Source organism: Haemaphysalis longicornis, unplaced genomic scaffold, assembly GCF_048455015.1.
Source record: "Haemaphysalis longicornis isolate Haplotype H1 unplaced genomic scaffold, Haemaphysalis longicornis Haplotype H1 scaffold_1, whole genome shotgun sequence".
NCBI classification, from domain to species: domain Eukaryota; kingdom Metazoa; phylum Arthropoda; class Arachnida; order Ixodida; family Ixodidae; genus Haemaphysalis; species Haemaphysalis longicornis.
The window spans coordinates 288345183-288367257 of NW_027526203.1; the positions used below are offsets into that span (position 1 = coordinate 288345183).

Consider the following 22075-nt stretch of genomic DNA (forward strand, 5'->3'; position numbering starts at 1 on the left):
TTGCTGGAAAGAACACACAGGTTGACTTGGAAACCACGAAATTCGCATCTCCACCCACAAAGGTTGCTTCTTTTCATAGACGCCGAAGTTTGAGGTGCCGTCAAACTCCGCGACATTTACTTATTCCATCAAATGTGCGCCCATCGAAGGTTTCCAGCCCCCATTTGCACTGCCAAAAGTAAACAAACATTTGGTTTTCGGTTAAATAACTACTTCAGACAAATATGCGGCCATGATTGGTGACGTGATTTGCGATGGCATCGACGAGAAAAGTTGATCCGAGAGCGATCGGTATACGATGTCGCTAAGCGGCGAAGGCGACGGCCTGCTTAGTGACGTCGCCAAATTCGCGCGACGTCTGCGATACGCGAGTGAGAACACACCTTAAAGGAGTACTGACACAAAATTTTGACAGCGAGATAACTGCGGACATAGATTGGTGTGAACACACATACATCATCTGCAAAATATAAGCTAAAAATACAGCCTAGAAGATATTTGAAATCATTTCTAAATTCTGCGAAACGCAACATAGCAGCCAGCATAGCACCTCGCGCAATCGACATTTCAGGAATGTGGAGTAAATAAACAACATACAAACACGTCACATGTTTGTGTTGGCCCCTTCCGCACTGCCGGCGTTTCTCGCTGGCTCGCTTCTCCGATTGGAGGTCGGTGCTTTTGCTCTCGAGCAACGAACGATCCGATCGTTGGCGGCGTAGGCGCCCGGAATTTTTTCGGCTCATCGGGCAGCTGGCCGTGACGTAAGTTCTACAGCGATTCCAGGCACTCAATTTTCATTGCTTTTTATTACACTGGACGGGAAAACGCGACGGGGGCACGAAAAGCGCCCTGAGTGAGCCGCACGATCGCTGCGGAGGCGGCGGCCACGGCCGCGAAGTAGCGCAGGCTGGCGCAGGTAGCTCGAGCGATAGATTGTTACAGCTGCACGAAATGGGACTCAAGTCCCAAACAAGGCAGCACATACGAGAAAGAAGTTAATGATGTGATGGCGAATTGCATTAAAAATCGAAGGCAGCACATACGAGAAGCTAATGATACGATGGCGAATTGCATTAAAAATCGTCATCTGCACCACTCACGAGAGCGGCAATCGAATATTCACCGCAGTGTCAAGCCTACCACAATTGCAGGCAGAACTGTGGCAGACCGGCCGGGTGCTCCCAGCGCGCGCCTCCCCTCAAGCGTTGCGCATCGTTGATAAGCCGCGGTAGCAATTCGCACTCGCGGCGCCTGCCTCACGTCCACGGTCGCTTTTTCATTAAGCGGCTGACGAGATCAGTATCTAGGGGCATTAGTAAAACCGGCCGCCAACGCGGAATCGACAGTGCTACGGCAGCTCTGCTCTGTGATAGCCGTCCGACAGTCACGTGGGCAGCTTTGTTTATACCAAATTCTTCAAACCATTAGCTACTTATCGCAACAAAAAAAGTTGGCTCCAATCCACCCTGTCAAGGTGGTTGGAAAGCGAAGCTGTACACGACGCCCACAGCGATTACCCATGCGACGTCACTTGAATTCACACACGTGGCTCTACAAAAAGTCAAACCAGAGATTCTGCCAGCCGTTACCTGAAATTCGCGGGGTGGCATCCCGAACGCAGCAGCAGCGTTGGCCACGCCCGGGCTAGAGCGGCGGACGGCGCCGCTGTAGCCCGGCCGTGAGTCGGGAGAAGGAAAACGAAGAGGAGCGTCTTTCGAAGGGTGAGACAGCGGAACCTAGCCATCCTGATGTGCTACCTTGGGGCTACACCACCGTGCGACACAACCTCAGACACCGAAACAATTCGGCATGTGAGCTTAGTGATTCCCATTTATACCAATTTAAACTAGTTAGTATAGTAAGGTTGAGAATTGCGAGAAAGCTGAGGGGACTTTTGTAATCGCTATTTACCAGAACCAGTTGCTACTTTCACCTTTTGTAACACCTCTTGAAACCCAACCGAATTGGTATTCATCAATTTAGAAAACGGAGTCCCAGTAGCAAGCAGTGCGCGAAAGGTAGCGTTTCTCGAGCGGCCAGATGTCTGTATGTGGTTTGTACATTTTGTTTTCCCGCCCTGCAAACCAATCCTTAACGTATCTTTGCCGTACGACCCCTTAAGGCCGTAGGGTGTGGGTTACCGTGGAGGTGCTGTCGCACAAGTTAATCAAGCCGTACGAAGGAACCGCGCAATGAACGCGAAGCGGCACCAAAACAGGCCCAAAACAACCGTCGGTAAAGCAGATGACAAAGCCGTACCGCCGACGCCACCGCCGGCGAGCAGACACTTCCGCGCAGGGAACGCTGGGTAAATTCGCGGCGGCATCACTAGTGTGCTCCACGAGTGAAACCCTCCACACCCCCCTCCTCCCCCCCTCCCCTCCCCCCCGCCGCCTCCGCCGCGTTGGGAGTTTCTTGTCCCGAATGCCACGAAAGACCCGTTGGCTGGTAGAGCTAGAAAGCTTTGTTTTAAAAAACAAGATGCATTTTTTTGTTTTAGGGCCCCTTTAAAGGCTGCTTGCGTAAGAATAATGTTTTAATCTCCCCCCCCCTCTCTCTCTCTCAATTGCAGTAACGGAAAGTCAGCCAAACGGCATCATTTCTTTCCAATTTGCTGTTAGTCATGTTTTCGTACAAATTTCGGTAATATCACCCAGCAAAAATTCTTTTGCGGTGTGCACAAGGGTAGCACGAACAATAGGTTACTTTTTTGCGTTTGCGCATTGCCCCCCCAGACCAAAGTATGTTATACCCGTTATAGTCTGGAAGCAGTGAAATAAAAGAAACCGGCGATATCCGTGCTAATGCTATGACGCTCGCTGGGGAGGCGGCGGCCTTTTTTCTGCGCAAACGCTCGAAAGGCCGTGCGCGGCGCTGTTCGCAGTGCGATTGTGGAGACGCCTGGCGGGTGGAGGATGCCTCTGGTGGGTTATTGTGATGCAGCAGGCAGTCATATGGATTGAAGTTGGTGTGAATAAATTTTCTGTTTAGAAATCAAAAGGACGTAGAATGGGGCTAGTCGGTTAGGTAGAAAGCGGCAAGTTATAAAGCCGCGCTTAGCTCAGTTTTTGTACGACTGCAACCGGCCGTTCATTACAACATTTTTGCGTGGGAGCTGCAAAGACACAGTCCGCCACGTACATTCGTTTGACTTCTGCGCGTACGAGATAGTCAGGTTAGAATGAGTTAGCATTATGCAGCAGGAAAAGAAGCACTCACAAACACACCCGCACGCACACACACTTGCGAATTACGTGGCGTTTGCTGCTTCTTGGGCAATCGCAGGGAATAAAATTTCGTCCCTGCCTTTGAACAGGCGACAAAAGTCAACAACCTTTCACCGGCACTTTTAGCGACACACGCCGAATCAGAACAGTCCTCAGGGAAGGCGTTAGAGCAGACTATAGCAGAATGTTCTTGTTGTATGAGTTCGCGTAATCAATAGGCGTTTGTGTTTGGTTTTTGTTTTCTTATTCTCATTTGTTTTGCTAGTATCCTTGTCACTTAGGGCTGCAATTTCACCGTCAAGCGAGTTTTCCCCGTGCGGGCTTGTTGAGAATATTTGTTAACGGCGCTTGTGCAGTCGTTTGGTCTGAGCGTGGCAACGGTGTTGGACGTTGGGGCGCTGTCTTTGGAGCTCTTTCCAGGAAGGGACACTCAGCTAGCATTTTCTTTTTTTTGAAATGGATCAGCGTGGGTACTGTCCGTGTGGGAGAGTTTTTTTTTTTTCTTTTCTCCACTGGAGCACACCATCACTCTCCTTCCCAGGGCGCATGCGCCGTTGACCTTGCAACAGAGCACTATTGATTTTTACCCAACTAGGCAAACCGCTACTGCTGACTGACTAGCCGCAGCCACTATTCATTATTAGTTATTTTTCAGTGAATTCAGTTGTGCTGAGCACGAGGTCGCGGGTTCGATTCCCGGCCGCGGCGGCCGCTTTTCTGATGGAGGCGAAAAGCAAAAACGCCCGTGTGTACGAGATTTCGGCGCACGATAAAGATCCCCAGGTGGTCAAAATTAATCCGGAGCCCTCCACTACGGCGCGCCTCATCGCCTGCGTTGCGTCGGCGCGTTAAACCCCACAATCAATCAATCAGTGAATTCAGTTGGGTTTCGTGGAGACGTGGGAGTAATCAACCCCGACTCCAGGTAGTCTGTGAGCAGTAGTAGTTTGGTGGGTTGGGTAAAAATTAAGACAAACTGCTCTCTCGCATGACGCGCAGCGCGTGCGCAGAGCAGACTCCGGCTAAGAAACGCGAGAACCTTACAGAGCACTGCACGGGCCCGGGCCGGCCCGAAAGCCCGGGCCCGACCCGGCCCGCGGGCCGGGCCGGGCCGCCCGAAGTCGATTATCGGCGGGCCTGGGCCGGGCCCGGGCTCAGTGCCGCGGGGCCGGGCTGGGCTCGGGCTCAGTACAGCGGGCCCGGGCCGGGCACGGGCTCGACGCCACGGGCCCGGGCCGGGCTCGGGCATGAATTCATAGGCCCGGCCATTAATAGTTCTGACGTAAAGTGTAGAAAAGAGCATAAAATTGAATATTCTGAGTATACTTTTACGGGCTTTTTGATGTTAGTTGTACACATTGTTTTAAAAACGTGTTTTGCTAGGTCTGATAGTCACTATACTGTAACTTTAATGACATGTCATCTACTGCATCAAGATTTTATATTTTGGTGTATAAGATATCAAAGATACGCGGTTACAAGGAATGCCCTAGCGGGGAAGGAATTAATTAAGCCACCCTGGAGCTGTGCACCTATGTCTATGTACGTGTATTTTAGATGTCGAACCAATCTAAATGCGGCTGCCGTGGCTGGAAATCAAACTCGCGTGCTAGAGAAGCGACACCGCTTAACAACCACTCCAGGGAAAATATTTCAACGCACGCACATATTCGTGGATTCAAATGGAGAGCAGCAAATTTCATTAATACAAACTTGTGACCGAAACAACCACATGAAGTTGCCAAGAGTCTGGTCATCAAAGGTGATGGTGTCTCTCGCGTAAGAATACGAGCTATTATTACGCCCATGTGGCGTGAACTGCAGACGGTGTGAGCTAAGCTACGTGTACTTTTAAACCCTTATTTTTTGCGTTACAATTCAGGGCGTGCTTGTACAGACTAGATGCTCCGTCTGATTTCCCGCTACGAAGACACTCGACCAAATATAATAAACACATTTTTTTCGACGTTAAGGCCAGGCCTGGTCACACACATGCGGGCCCTCCCTAGGCTCAAAAAAAAAAAAAAAAAGACCGTGCCCGGGTTGGGCGTGGGCTTTAGACGACGGGCTTGGGCCGGGCCTGGGATTGAGACGACGGGCCCGGGCCGGGCCCGGGCTTGAGACGACGGGCCCGGGCCGGGCCCGGGCTCGGTGTTACGGGCCCGGGTCGGGCTCGGGCTTTACAAAGCGGGCTCGGGCCGGGCTCGGGCCTTAAAATCAGGCCCGTGCAGTGCTCTACTTAGCACTAGAAACATTTGACAGGTCTTAATGAGTCGATCAGAAAACGCTTACAGCCACAATTCCGAATCTATGTCGAAAGTAGCTTCTCTGCCGTCTCTTCTGAAAGCGGCGGAAGTGATTGGCCCTGAAAAAGAGAGAGAGAGAGAGAAGAAAAACATCCTGAGTCATTACCCTCTGTGAAGCAGAGCTCTTCGATGTAGGCAGTTGCGAAACTCGGCCTCAAAAAACGGCCCGCACCTGGACCCCCCCTCCTTTGGATCGTGCGTACGGTGGCGCCACTGCGGCCACCGCACGCACTATCCAAAAAACAAACTAAATATTCAAACTGACAATTTAACCTTAAATTTTGTTTTAAATGTGCATATTTTTTTATTTTTGTACTTCCTTAAGTTATTGATTGCTTTCCTAACTGCGGTTTTTTGAGGAGAATGTTTCTGCGTCTGCGCAACTGCCTCAGCGGGTTGGCGCTTGTGCGAACACTCCGGCACGACATAGGTCCTACCTAAAGTACTAAATTTGCAGTTGTCGCTCGGCCTACATCACACTGTACGCCAAAACTAATACAGTAGCTGATCAAGTGGCTCTAAATAACCCTTTCAAGCTTGCGTCAAGCCTTCGAAGCGAATTTTTAACTTTTTTTGCCGCCGGAAGACCGCAGATGGCGCGCAGCAGACGACACTGCGCAGGCGACAACGCATCCTGTTGAACACTCATACGCAATGTTTTACTTCTCTAGGTTCGAATGCATATAAAACACTTTTGTGATTGAACACCTTGGGCTTCTTCGGCACAAAAAATTTACGTAAGCACCCGAATACCATTTTTCGGCCAGCTCGTCGAGCGGCGACCCATGGTGTATAGTTTATTTTGTCACCAACAGATGGCGCCACTGTAAAACAAGATCCAAAACAGTGGACCAATCGTGGGGTCACTTTTTGATGCATGGGGGCTATGGGAAGTTTCGCAACTGCTACATCAAGTAACTCTGCTGTGAAGGTGAATGACCAGCGAAGCTTTTTAGCGTACGACGTAGAGGTAACACGAAATTCAGGTCTGAAGGTATGAGCAAATTTTATTGCTCTGGAACGTTGATAGTGGTCATCCTTAAGAAAGACACACACATACACACACACACATCGACATGTAATTTCATTCTCATAACTATAGTCCAATAAAAATGCATGTCCAAGTGCTGAGACGTATAATCTTGAGATCTAAGTCGTTTTTATCTTGAAAATGGTGCCTATTGTTAACTAATCACTCCGAATGCATATCCAAATGATGAGACGTATAAGCTTGAAGTCCAAATCACGTTTTGAACGGCGTGCGGTTTTGGTTGTGCTAATAGAGAGCACATACCGGGACATTCGTTTTCCAACCCCTCGTGCTACAAAATACCTCGTGCTCCTAAAACACGTGGAGCCTCGGAAATTTTTGTTCGCAGACCTGAGAAACACATAGAACCGTAGCCGTATAAGTTTCGCCTAAAAGTGCATAAGCCGTACCGATTGTACCCCGTTGTTAAAGCCCTCTGCAATTGCGCTGTGCGTGACGCCGTTGTTTGATCGGGTAAGGCCTTCCTCACTGTCGACCTAGAAGCGGCCCCGTCAAGGCCGATGCCTAGATAGGTAGCGGAATATCGCTCGAGACATGGGGAGCCCTCCGACGCCCCTGGTTCCACAGCGCCCTGAGCACCGCGGGGCGCCGCCGCGAGACGTCGGTGCCGGTCACGCGCCGCGTCTTGGCTACCGCCGCCGCTGTCTTCCGTGTGTGTCCCGGGCGGGCAGGGTGTCAGCGCTTTTCCTGCTGAGAACGATCGGGCGCCGCTCGGAGCGAGTACGCAGCCCGGAGACGCTGACAGCCAGCCTGCGCGTCTGCTCACAAACGAATCCAATTCCCTTCCCGCCCACGCCGGGGCATCCCAGCACCGCTGCGCACTACTGCAGTGCACGGTAAACTTAATTTTACGAATACGCGTTTACGACCCGGCGTTGTCGAACCCTTGAAAGGTGTTCGTGCGACGCCGCCCGTGTGGCGGACGATTCTTCGATGGGTTTCTTGTCGTGTAAACAGATTTCTGCATGCGAACTATATATTGGCCAACCGTGGCCGGCTTTTAACTGAACCGAGCGGCAGCGCCGTTGTCCGCTATGATGCACTTATAATTATTCAAGTTGAACTGCTGGAATCACAGTTCGACAATGGCACATTACTCGTCTCACCGCTTCCTAGATAGCACTGTATGCATGGGTATGCGGAAAAGAGGCATACCAACTGCTGCAATGCCGTTATCTCAAAGCAAATTATGTTACGTTTGGCCACTAAAACCCATAGCCATGAAAAATTTCGTTAAGCCTGGTTTATTAAAAAAAGGCTTCAGTAGCAGTATGAAAATATTCTTTGTTACGCTTTCCTATGCAAACACTAGTACGACCCCCATTACAATGCCTCAATGGGGAAAAAGGCGGCAAAATGTCGTTCTGATGCACCTACTTTGAAATAAATAGGTGTCATATTGGTCCACTGAGCTAATAATCCGCCTGCATGTGTTTTAATATTTTGAGTTCGCTAGAAAGGCCTGCTGTCGCACATCGAAAATGACGCTCTTTTCGCCGGAGTACTCAGCACAGCAGTGGCTCAGTGGTGGCGCGCATTAAGGGGTCCATGAAGACAAAACCCACGTTGGGTTCATTAAAAAGTCTGCTTTGTCCCAACTACAATGATAGAAATCTTATCGCACATTTCAAACAACTAACGGAGACATCAACAAAAACATGTGAAGCAGTAGAGGCTCCCTAGCCGCTTTCTGGCCACATTCGGTGACGTCACAGAATCTAGTTTATTCGATTGGCGGCCGCCAAACTAAACCATCTCCGAGAGGCATGACTGAGTGATTGTAGGGGGCCCTCCTGTCCGTTTCATTGTATCACTTGAATGCTAACGTACATTTCACACACTTATACCTGTGTTTCTAATGCTGGCCCATAGTACGAAACTCCTGCCCATATCCCGTCACTGTAACGCGAAATGGGAAAATTTTGCAGTACTTGCGTTTTTTTTTTTTTGGGGGGGGGGGGGGGTCGAATTTATAAAAACGTTTTTTGTGTCTGGAATGGAGCTGAGTGATGTGCTGAAGGCGAGTTCTATCAAATTAAACATAAACGAGTACTATAAGGCGTCCACGCACTACTCTGTAACAACACTGCCCCACACGTCCATCCTGCCACACCCAAACGGCGTGGAAGGTTTGGCGCCCAGAATTGCGCCATCTGACTGCTCGACTGCTTCTTGCTCGGTGGTACGCAGGCATTCACTCCGGACCTGTCGCTGCTGGCGTGGTGGGCCTCAAGACGCTGCGCTACTGCTTGTTCGGGGATACCGTGAACACCGCAGCCAGAATGCAGACACATGGGGAGGTGAGTCCGCGCACCAACGACGAACAAAATGGCGACAGAGCTGTAATTTACCGCATTTGTTGTTGTGATACTAACGCCAAAAGCGATAGATTTTATACGTAAGGACGTATAGGACAAGGCTTCAATTGTACTGTGTGAAAGCCAAGAAGTATATCATCTTGAAACTACTGCGGTTATACGAAGCGCACGTTGCGTACAGGATGTTATTATCGCGAGAGCAATGTGTGGGGCATTTTGGCAAGAATTGTCGTTGTTGTGAAGAGGGCAGAGAGCGACAGAACAACGGAGAACGACACAGCATGGGCGGGGAGGGCTGACAGCGGTGCTGGCGGCGGCATTGGTTCCGGCGGCTCTGCTTTTGCACCCCTGCCAATCTAGTTGCTACGCAAGTCGAAGCGTGGCGCCTCGTCCCCTGCTTGCACCCGACGCTTCCGTCGCACACAATCGCCACGCATCCAGTCCCCGCTCGCCCGCGTTTCAAAGCGGAGAGTGCAGCGAGAGCAGGGCCGGCTAGGTAGCAAAAGAATGTGGACTGGTTAGTAACGCTGGTGAAATGGCGATTCTGGTGGACAATGAGAGGCGTGAGAATCGCGACAGGAAGCCAGCCAATTCTATTAAGCGAGCAAACGTGGCCACTGAAAAAGGTTAGAACGCAAGGCACGGTTGGCACAGTGTGCGAAGGGCGGGCGAAAGAGAGAGCGAGAAAAAGCATTTTTATTGAGCTTCATGCGGCTCAGGAAGCGGTTGCGGCCTCTGGCTTGTGCCGAAACGCCGTGTGGCGGGCCTCTAACGCCGTCGGAAAAGGCGCGCGCATCGTTCCGAGCCTCAAATTCGCGAAGGCGAGGTAGGCGGCGCTCACGCATCCTCAGAAATTCATCACTGGATCTTTTATTAACTTTTCACTAAGGTATTTTCCTGTGTGCGTGTGAGGATTACGACACAATAGTATAGCTGCTGCATGCTGTTCTTTGTTGTTGTTTTCAACAAAATTAAGGGCGGCCAGCCTGTGAAAGGAATGACGTGTATGCGACATGAATTTTTCAGCGAAAGTGGAACATTCATTCCAATTTTTTAACCCTTAAATTAGATAAACATGCGACGAAAAATGTTAACCTACCTAATAAAAATGCCGATCGAGATTTGGAAGTTGTCTGACACACTGCCCGGCTTTGTACCCACGTTTATAGGAATTCTAGACGTTCGATATATATATATATATATATTTATATATATATATATATATATATATATATATATATATATATATATATATATATATATATATATATATATATATATATTGTTCAATCCAGTATTGTCACTGCCAATGTTGTAATCATATAGAAATGTGCACTCTAGGGCAAGCTTTTGTAAAATTCTGCGCAATTTTTCGGTTGTTAGGAAACAACGCGTCGTTTTTTTTTATTCCACAATTCATTCCAATCAAGGCCCCCATGTTTTCGGCGTCTTACTAGAATAAATTCTGATAAATTCAGGGCAGCGTGTTATAGACTTCGTGAGTTTCTATTTTTAGCGTACAGAAGCTATTGCCTTCGCAGCCGATACTGGTGCTATGGCGGTTGACACGTACCGGTCACATAGAAAGCAAGTACCGCAAGCTGGAAAAGGTGGTAACATTTCCCTAATTGACTGCAGCAGAATAAAGGCACCGGTGGAAATGACAGCGCAGCCGTGAGCTTTGTGCTGCTAACTGTTACTGCGCAAGAATATTTGTCGCAATAGGAGTGCGCCTGACCTTCCCCCGGCCGCATCAGCAGGGGAATTCTTTTCATCCTGCCCCCGAGCAACGGCATTACGGGGATAAATGCCAGTGTACTCATACCGGGAGCGTGCTATAGCGTTCCTTCTGCCACTCTTGACTCACATAAGGAACGGATTGTACCAACAACAACATGCTCTATCCCTGCGATACACACGTAAACCCTGCGCAGTGCTTCTTTCAATCCTTAGCTATTTTGCACAATTTTTTTTGTAAGACGATAGTCTTCTTTCTTGGGCTATCTAAACATGAAAATTTTAGTCTATTTATCCATCCGCCCGTCCGTGCGTCCGTATGTATGTATGTATGTATGTATGTATGTATGTATGTATGTATGTATGTATGTATGTATGTATGTATGTATGTATGTATGTATGTATGCATGTATGTATGTATGTATGTATGTATGTATGTATGTATGTATGTATGTATGTATGTATGTATGTATGTATGCATGTATGCATGTATGTATGTATGTATGTATGTATGTATGTATGTATGTATGTATGTATGTCACTCAATTTCACCGCTCCGCCAAAACATTTGAAAGAACGCTTGAGCACGATGTAAGCATGACTGTTTTAAAGGGACTCTGCAGCCCGCTTTGAACAGTGCAAATAAACCCGCGCAACGTTTACATTATTGCAGGAATACCTGAGCCAAATATTTCACGTGCACGCGAAGGGGTACGATCGCCTATCTCTGGGAACATGCGGGAAAACCAACCGCGTTTTCTTCAATTACCCTTATGCGGCGCTTTAATTACGTCATTACAGCGGTAGCTGTCCTATTGGCTGTTGCTGGTCAACGTCGCGGTTTATTTCTCGCATGTACGGTCACGATCCACCGTCGTCGGCGTTGTGCACCAACATCTTCTATGCCTAAGCCTGTGCGTACATTTATGGAGTTTATTTTTGTGCTTAGAGTGCACGCGAAGTTGGAGTGATCAACCCAATAATTCATTTTCGACGAGACCACTCTGCAACCAACGTATCTTCGCTTCGAAAACGCCCTACCAGCCTGATAGCTTGCTTGCGAACAAACACCAATACCTGTTTTGTTTCGCACCACACCAAAAATAGGCCGCTCCACTTTGCTGAGAAAAAGAGAAAATACCCCCGCCTGTGATATTTCGAAAACAGCCAAAAAGAACTTCACGAGCCGCCCCCAATACGGGATAGAGCGCGCCGCCTTCGTCGCGTAGTCCACGGCGGAGTTCAAGGAGTTCAGAGGGAACGATTATGTGCGATTTTTCATCTTGCGTAACTACGGTGATACTGGACGGGTTTTTATCATTCTTACGGGGATATATTTCTGGTACAATAGAATTTACCCCAAAATGCATTTCGAAAAGTCGGTGGTAAGTGCTGCAGGGTCCCTTGAAACTACCAAGACTGCTGTCATGGATCACACATGTCCAGATTATTGAGCGCGAGGAAAACCTCAGGCGTATTGAAGCGAAAGGCAAATTCACAACCGAGAGTACCAGCCTTCTTTTTAATTATAAATACACGTTGAAGTGCTGTTTACAATAGCAAATCAGAAAGAAACATGAAGTGTGAAAAACAGTGTCGAAGAACGGCGAAATTAAACCAAACACTAAAACAAAATGCGTCGCCCCGTCCTGTTCGAAGAACGAAAACAAAAAAAGACAAAAGTGATGCACGCTGTCCCGACAGATGGCGCATGAGCAGAGCGCACGCGGGAAAATTGAACGCGGGAAAATTAAACAGTGCTCCATTGCATTCTTTATGGGTGGAGCGAGAGCGGAGGGAAGAGCGTGCGGGATGGGATGCGGACGAAGAGCAGTGCCGCGTGTATGCTTGCAGTGAATCGCTGGCAGTCGCTGGGGCAGTGACTGTCGCTCTATGGTGCTGCTCTGAAAAGCCCATGTCGACGGTTTACTGCGTTACAGCCTCCCTGTCCTACAGAAGCTTCCGCCCACAAGTAGACAGCAGCTAGATGCGGCCAGAAACAACTGCCTCCGCATCTGCCTCGGCCTCCCGAAAGGGTCGCCGTGCGTAGGTACGATCGCTGAAGCTGGCTGCCTGCCTTTGGACGTGAATCGACTCCAGAAAACTGTGCGAATTCATCTGCGCCATCGTCTGCACGCCAAAAGCCATACGCTAACACACATGCCTGAAAATGGTAATTCGAGTTTCGGGCAAGCACTCAGGACATTAAATCTTTCCGTTCCCACCCAGGCACCAAAAGCAATGCCACCCAATTTTCCACCCTGGACCCTTTCGTCCCTACATATCAGATGCAGCATCCCCGGAATTGACTCCAAAAAGAGCATGCCTTAAAGTGGACTCCTACAATTAACAGTTCACCATATCAGCCGGCTGTACTCTGACGCAAACCACCTCTTTACAGAAGGCTCCTGCACATCTGAGCGCAGTTCCTCCGGAATATTTATTCCCTCTACTTGCCAGACGTTCTCCTATCGCCTCGAGCGTGCTACATCATCTATGACCGCCGAGCTTCACGCCATCAAGGAAGCTATGCGCTACATTTTACGCCAGCGGCCGAAGCAATGGACTGTTTTCACGGACTCGAAGGCGGCTCTCCAAAGCCTGCAACGCAGCGACTGCTTCACCATTCATGAAAATGCCTCTCGTGACATCACATACCTGCACCACCTTGCCAACGACGCTGGACACCGTATAATGTTTCATTGGCTTCCCGGTCACTGTGGTGTTCTAGGAAATGAGAAGGCGGATGAAGCTGCTCGGAGGGGCCTGAATATGCGCAATGTAAGGAAGATTATCTTCACTAAGCCTGATGCCGCAACTATGGCGAAGGCGCTCGTTTTAAGGGAACGGAACCGACTCTGGTCCCTTCCAGATCACCACCATGCCTTCCTGCACCACATAGACCCTGAGCTCAAGATGGGGCTGCCAGAGGTACTTCCGCGCCGGTTAGAGACGCTATACCACCGACTTCGTCTCAACGCAGCGCTTACGAAGTCATACCTTTTTCGGCTTGGTGTCTCGAAAAACCCTTACTGAGACAACTGCGGATCGTTGGAAACCGTGGAGCATCTGCTGTTGGAATGCCCCGCATATATCAACGCTAGGTGCAGTCTTGAGCAGGAACTAGAGCACCTTATCCCAGGACCGATTACCTTGAAAGCACTCCTTGGTCCATGGTCTTCCAACGCAAAGTACTGCCGGCGTTGTTCGCCTATCTGGACAGGATTGGCGTCATTACAGTGATTTAGAGTTAAAAAAAAAAACAGACTTTTCAATCCCACTACTGATACGAACTGAACGTCACCTTTTTGTTATTTTTCTCTTTTATTTTATTCTCTTTCTTCCTCTTTCTTCTGCCCTGTAATCTATCGGGCCTTTCTTTCCCCCTTTCCCCCTTCCCCCGCCGGGTAGCATTTCGGTGTCGAAATTCCGGCAAACATCTCCGCTTTCTCCTCTAATAAAGAGCCTTCTCTCTCTCTCAAGCAAACGAGCGGTCAATTCTTTGTTGTTACTTTGGAAAGTGAACGCTTACGCCCACGCACCGGAACCATATCGCACAAACAAAAGCAAGAACCAAGAAGCACATCCACACTGCGTGTGGTAAGGTGATCCCGTGACCGCGTAGAAACTCGGCGTCTTGAAGCCTGACAGATGTCTGAAGCCCACGTTCCTGCCGTAGGCGGAAAATGAAACATCGGTTTAACCCAAGACTCCACTGCAGCAACCACCTCGGCTATGAATATGTGGGCTGCGAGTAGAGCAGCGCCGTATTTCTCTTGCTTTCTCAGTTGTGCTTCTAATTTGGTAGGAGCGTGGGTCGGTCCGAAACTGATTCATGATACCTTGACCATAGCGAAAAATCAAGCTCAGCAAATACCCTTTATTAGCCATGTTTGCCTAACGAAGCTTAAAAGGAAACAACAAGCTAGGTATTGAAGACTTTACTCTAGCCAAAAACCATCGGTCTTAACCTTTTTTTAATTGTCAAAGAAATTTTAACCACTCATTTTCTCCACGCGAGTACTTTTCTAGAGCTCGTAGAGATCCCAAGCAGCAAGGTGGTGCAGAAAAACTAGAAGCTGGAATACTTCCCGCCACCTTTATACTTTGAAGCAGTTAATGGCACCTGCGCCGACATCTTTTGTGTCCGTCGCAGCAAAAAAAAAAAAAAAAAAAATTGTTGTGGCCTGTCTTGTAAAAATGAGGGAGAATGCCGATTCGATTGCCGAGGTAAATCGACATTGCCGATTCAATACCGAGTCTCCTGCCGATTAACCACAGTTGTCCCTGGCCTTCTCTTTCAGTGAGGTTTACAACAATAATAATCAGCTGCCAATGGACCGGCTGAGCCAGTTCAACCGCTCAGTAACCACCTCAATTCGCATGTACATACTCAAGTGGTTTGGCATGGTCTGCTGCCTACAGAAGTCGAAGTTAATGGCTCCTCGGAAGCATTTACGTGTCAAACTCGTTGAGGAGATCAATCTTCATTCTTCGTTCCTCTTTATTGTGCTAAAGCCGTACTAGGGGAAGTCGCCAATGGGAATGACCGTTTACAATGAAATGGTCGACGGCCCCCAGGAGCACCATTTATTCAGTGATCAATTTACACCAGTGTTTTGTCAAGAAACTTATGTGGAGTGTTTATTACCGAAATCGCCAAAACCTAGTCGCATCCTGCTCACGCCCGATGATATTTATTACAATAACAGCTGGAAAGGCAGTGTTTTTCGTGCAGAAGACAACAGAAAACGCGGATATTTTGTTCAGACTCTATAATTCGAAAAGAAAAGCGTCCGTGAAACGTATTTTATTTCTTACTGATGGAGGCAAAAGACAAATACACCTGTGCGTCGAGATTTCGGCGCACGTTAAAGATCCCCAGGTCGTCAAACTTGACTGGGAGCCCTCCACTACGGCACGCCTCACAGCACAGCTATAGCTTTGGCCCGTTAAACGCCATAATGTGAATCAATATTTTTTTTTTACGTTCGCTTGTGTCACAGCTTGCGCCTTATTTTTACGCATGCTACTGGAATAAAAGCTTTTTTTTTCAGTGGATAGGTTAGTTACTGTCTAAGGGAACGCTACCTCCAAGCGAATGCCATCGGAGTGCAACCGCAGAAGTGGTAGAAGTATTGTAATTCGGAGAGAAAGGGTCCGTAGTCCAAGTTGAGGAATGGATGATAAGGAAAGGGAGGCATGAGGATAACAGGGAAGGAAGAATGAGCTATTAACTTGACAATTATTCTTTAACGGTCACTGAATAATTTTCGTTGTTTAAAACGCGTTCTTTTGGCGTTCCTATGAAGCGAAGCCCTAAAAAATTTGCCGCCATGCGAGACAACTTGTGATTCGAAGCCATAAGTTGTCGATACCTGATGAGCGGTGAGACAATAGGTGACACCGGAAAGTCCCGACCTTCTGCGCTCTCTTCCCTACCTGCAGCTGGCAGCGGGAATCGTTCCTTGGACCCCTTCGTAGCCTTGACCTATGCGTCTCACGGTGATTGTGCACCAGGCATGGCCATCGCGGCTCTAAGGGTTTCGTGCGCGGCGTCTCGGTTCGAGCAAACACAGCCTTTCCTTCCCTCGGCCTCCTGAAGGCCGGCTGACCCAGTTCTAAGCGCCGTGACTTTGGATAAAATGACCAGACGGCGTTAAATTGTCCCGGCAAACATTCGGAGAAGCCTATTGAATGTCGGCTTTTGTTGGACGCAAAGCGTACTCGGAAGCAGCCAGCTTACGCGCCTGCCATGCGCACTGCAGGCGCGGCGTCCCAGGCGTGGGCAGCGGAGCGACCTTGCGTTTACACGGTGCGTGACATTTAAGGTTTGAGAAGGCCTCTGTCGCGATTGCGAAGCTGGGTTCACAACAGTCGAGGCACTTCCACAGAGTTTGTTAAGTTCCTCGAGAAGCGCTTGAAATGTGAGGCCGTAGCAAGCAGATGTTGACGTTGTTCGTTTAATTGTGTTGTAGGTGCCAAGCACTGATCGCAGTAAAATGGATGGGTGGCAGCTCGACGCCCGTGTCTAAGAGCTTGGCTCCACATCACATCAGCTCACTGGAAACGGCTGATCCAGCGTCGCAAGGGCAGACACTTACTTTTGGTCTCGTGCAAAGTCGCAATGCGCGCTGATAAATTATTCACGTGTTTCCCAGTCACGCTTTTTTTTTCTTCTCCTTCTGTCCGTGGCAGTCGGCGAGACTTTTCCCGCTGCGGTTACATTTGCAACGCTCGTGAGTGGGGGGTACTCGCCTTAACTTGGCATCGGGCTTCTCAGCGCAGGAAGTTGGAACATCGTGTTCGATGGTCGTGCTGCTCAGGTAAGGACAACAAAAGTGGAACAGTGGCTCAAGCGATATAAGGTTCAAATTACCCAACTTACTCACATAATCGGCCGGCTGACCCGACGTCGCCAAGGCCTACGAGAACACGATATTACGCGACTTGTGAACTCTCTAATATATATTCGCATTCTTTACGCCCTGCCATACGTAAAATTAACGTCATCGCAGCGATCCCAGCTTGAGAGGCTCCTCAGGCCTGCCACCCACCTGTCTCTAGGGGTACCTAGATACGCCCCCCTCGCTAAATTGGAGGCTGCTCAGCCGTTCGCGTCACTGTCAGATCAGGTTGATCTTCATTTGGCGGCCCAACACACTCGTCTCCAGCTTACTTGGCGTGGCCGTATGCTTCTATCCTCACTTCATTACGAGGTATCCTCCTTACCCGACATTACACCGACATACCCCCCTTGGTATCCTCTCCCTCGGGTAACAGTTCCTACCATTCCAATCAACGTATCCGCAACCTCACATCCAGGACGTCGTCGAGCTCGAATATGCACTGTTCGCTACTGCTACGGTGATCAAGCAACAGTTAAGTACACAGATGCCTCCTTCTCCACCAAAGATGCACGCGGGGTCACAGTAGTTGTTCGTCCTGCCCACCCGCCCTTGCAGAAAAGATACTCGGGTGTTCCTTCCGTCCTGTCTCTCGAGGCTCAAGCAATCACTGCCGCCATCTTATCCTTAGACACTCCCGGTAACCACGTTATTCTCAGCGACAGTCAGGATGCTCTCAGTTGCTTCCCATCAATATGATGCGTCCACTCCACACTCACCTGGCCAAACACACTGGTACTAGTTACGTGCTGGACTGGGTTCCTGGTCACGCAGGCGTCCCGGGCAACGAGCTGGCGCATCAGCTCTCCTGTGCTCCGTCCCAACCGGGAGACTCGAGACGCCCTGGCCAACCCCTTTCCGCCCACCCTCGCAGGCGCGACAAGCCCGTCTACATCGACGCCAGACTGTGTACGTGTTAGTCAGCAATAAGCAGACTCTACCGTTTCCCTCTTACCTGTTACCCCGAGCAGATGCTTGTCTTATCCGACAAGCGCAAACGGACAGCCTTCCAACCCCACACATACTGCATCGATTAGAAGGCCATCGCAGCCCTGCACGGTGCTCTAAGTGTTCTGGCTTGCCCAATGCGCCGCATGTTCTTTGGGACTGTTCTACTTAGCAACCATCACTATGAACTCATCTTAAATCCATTTCACCTCCCACCTCTTCTCTCCAAGACTGGCTCACGCCACCGGAGGAACCGGACCGAGCGGCCTGGTGGGCTCTGGTGGCTCACGTTCGTCAGGTCCCCCCGTCTGTATAGATAATTGTTTTTCCCTTTCAGAACCCCGGAGTTTGGGGGGTTTTTTTGTGTGTGTGACAATGCTGTTTATCAACAACAACAACAACAAAAGTGGAACGGTTCAGCTCGGATTCATTTCGTTGCAGCTGTTGACTGGTTGGACTCCCGTAATGCTGCACCCTGTAGATTAGATTGAACGTTTGCAACTAAGACGTCGGGAGGAGTTCACAGGAAAAAAACTGTTTACAGCTTGAGAGCTCCTCGTCGCTTACTTACACTGCACGACTAAGGCGGAAAGGAGAATACAATGGAAAATAAGGCTTTCTTTGCCCCAGCAACTCTAAAACAGTTTAAAAATAGCTGAAAACATTATGCAACAAAACACCCGATTGTTTTTTTTTACCTTTACAGTAAGCAACGGCGTGTACTATGCCCGGAAATAATTAATTGGAGGAAATTGACGGATCACTGATACACCTCAAATTAGAGAAATCTGAAAAGACGAACCTCCGTCGGAGCTCTTCTGTAGAAGTTTTCTTACTAAAACGTTGTGAGGAGGTCCTTGGAAAATGCTGTGAGCACAGCTCGAGATAGATGTCCTTGCCTTCTCGTTACACTGGGCAGGACGAGCGCAGAAAGAAGGAGGCAATGGCAAAGGAGACCTCTTTGTTGCAGAAACGCGCAAACAGCTTAAAAACAGCTGAAAACATTGTACAACAAAAACACCGTTTAAAGAGTAAGGAACGGCATGTACAGTCTCTTTCAGAATGTTGTGGGCCAAGCCGGAAACGCGCAGGCTGCAAAAAATTCAATGTAAAAACCTACGTCCCGAGCGAGGCTGAAACTTTTTATACAGGAAAGCTAGAGAAAACACCTTTCTTTCTTGCTGCCTTAAAATATGTTTGTCACATTTAAAGGTAAAGCCAATTCTTCGAATTCTTTGTGGTCGAGAAGGCTTAGGATAGGCCCCAAAAATTTTGACAAAGGGTGTACAATCCCCGGCATGCTGAGAACAGCTGCAAACGTTACGCCACCAAAACACCGTTCAAAGAGTAAGGAGCGGCACGTACAATCTCTGGCAATATTTGTAGGTAATTAGCGCATTCTTGACACACCTCAAATTTTAAATATCGCAGAAGGTGAAACTACGATGAAGTCCTCTAAAAAATTTTATACATGTGAAATTAATTTCCATAGCAGATAATGCTTATATCGTGCGTAACGTATGTTTTATTCAGGGTGTCGACCCGGAATATAATCGAACCGAAAATCGGAACCGAACCGATGTTTTTGAGCACGCTGAACTCGAACCGGAACTGAACGAAAAAAATAAATAACGGTTACCGGTTCGCGACGGAACGTCCACCAGCCATCGTTGATATTGGGCAGTCGATGTCGTTCAGGGATTTTGCCTTTCACGCAAGGTCAACTTCGTTAGTAACTCCCTCGCGCAATTTTTACTTTCACAGCAATCGCAACACTATCAACGCTCTGTACGTTGTCACAACACGGGGATGCGCACCAATTCTGCAGTGGTATGTTGCTGCTGACCGCGTGTGCAGAGTGCAGGGCTGAGCGAAACGAATGACCCAGTTTCGGCATCCTGAAGGCCATAAGAAACATCGAATCTGTCCTTCCTTCGCAGGCCACAAGATAGCAGCACTGTGGAACAGCGAAGGCCCACGCCCTTCACGTGCCTTCTTGTTTCATTTCATAATTTGCTTTAAAACGTCGCAAACCTTGAAAGTCTAAATACTTGACGACTATTATACCCAAGTGGTTCAGTAGACAAGCCGCTGGCAAGGGTGCATGTTCGATAACCGCCTCGGCGGCTATTTTTCTGATGTAGACGAAAAACAGTTTTCCGACCGCTTTGCAATATACGGTGTGCTTTACAACACATGCATACTTTCGAGCATCAAACAAGCCGATATTTTTAAACAAATGTGTTTCCTCGGGAAAGCAAAGCGAAAAGGCGGATCACTTGGTTTTATAGTATTCCGCGCAGTTCAGACAAGAATAATTCCTGCTCTTTTCGCTGCCTGAACCATCGAAAACAACCAAGAAATAGATTTTTCTCTAGACCTCCTTTCCTTTGCCCGACCTTTCACATAACTAAACTTCTCGTCACTGCGAAGTCAACGAGCGCAGTTGTGCCTGGTATAATGTTTAGGCTCTCAGGATGTGTAAAGCGCACAATTTTGTATTCTCGCCTTACGTTAACATAAGAATTCTGTTACAAACCACCCCAGTGTGTCCCCAAAATACAACTACAAGGTCGTATATCGTGATTTGTAGCTACAAAACTGCGCGAATAATTCAGCATGTTTTGAGGCGTGTGATAAACAACGACCCGGGCTTCAAAGTTTAAAAAACATTCAACATGACCTTTTACATCAGTTTTTAAATTACACCAATATGCCCGAATCGGCGGCGATGCAGTGCATTTTTCTAACTGAACCATTTTTCGTAATAAACTAAAATTGGCACGAGGAATATAAATGATTGGAGAATACGAGTAAACAAACTGAACTCCCTATCTTGTTTGTATGCACAAAAACAGGAGCCAGAATTTTGCGATTTTTTAAATTGCGTCATGTCTGTAATCTTTTATTGAAAAAAAAAATCTTTGTTCAAAGCAAAAGTGTATAGGTTCACTGATTTAAAAATATGCAAAGTCTTGATGGAAAGAAATCTGTAGTGATAGCTGCAATAGTTTGTGTTGTGCAGAGGTAAAAGTTCAGAATTTCGTGCGATTCGTCCAAAACGCCGATGACCCAAATCGGTTAAGTCTTTTTTAGGACAATATGTTTTCCCCTGCTAGCTCACTTCAGGCGACTTGTTCCCCTTGCACAAGAAGCTATGTATAATTTTTTATCGTCCAAAGTAAAAATGTCGAGCGGGCACACCTGCCCCGTCTCTCGTGAAAACACCCCAAATAGTCCGTAGGACTACAAGAGGGCTGGGTGACGAAGTGGCTGGTTGATCGTCCCTACTGCTTCTACTATTATCTGACCTGATTGTTTAACGTTATCTTTGAAATTGCGCCACTGTTATTTTGAAAAAGCAGTATTTGGGATTTTTATTTGTAGCGCGTTATTGTGGTCGCTTTGAACTGTTAAACATGTTTTTTTTCTCACTTTGGCGGTGATTGAACTCGCCGAACCGGTTCGGTAACCAGTTCGGTACGTGATTTATTCGAATCGGAACTGAACCGGATCGAAATGGATTTACCCGAACCCAAACAGTAACTGAACCGGAATTTCTTTGAATATATTCCCTCGTAATTAATATAATATAATATAATATAATATAATATAATATAATATAATATAATATAATATAATATAATATAATATAATATAATATAATATATATACAGTCGAACACGGATATATCGAACTCCAAGGGGATCGGGAAAAATTCGATATATCGATAATTCGACATATAAAATACGCCTATCTGAAGATTATCTGACAAATCCGCACATCACTGAGGGTTTTCTGAAGTCGTGGAAAACGGTAGTTTACAGTTTTAACCCTCAAATCACGGAAACTCCGAACCGCAGCATGATGACCACCGCACTTTATTTATCACTAAAATGTCTTTGAGGTTCGCTTGTTTTTTCTTCTGCGTCGTAAAGGTTGCCAAATTGTCTTCAAGATTACAAACACGCATAATAGATAAAATCAACGCTGTACACTGCGCCACAACAGAGGCGAATAACGCTGACGGAACCTCGGCTGCAGTAGGCGGTTGGGAACGTTGTTAGGCACTGAGTGC

General features: G+C 48.0%; 1 protein-coding gene across 1 annotated transcript in view; it reads left to right on the forward strand.

Annotated features, from left to right (window-relative positions):
• Window positions 1-22075, forward strand: part of LOC144147686 (soluble guanylate cyclase 88E-like) — a 134411-nt gene that overhangs the window by 106173 nt on the left and 6163 nt on the right. Inside the window, exon 10 of the mRNA XM_077679578.1 lies at window positions 8778-8887. Coding sequence (XP_077535704.1) covers window positions 8778-8887 — 110 coding nt within the window. The remainder of the gene's footprint in view (window positions 1-8777; window positions 8888-22075) is intronic.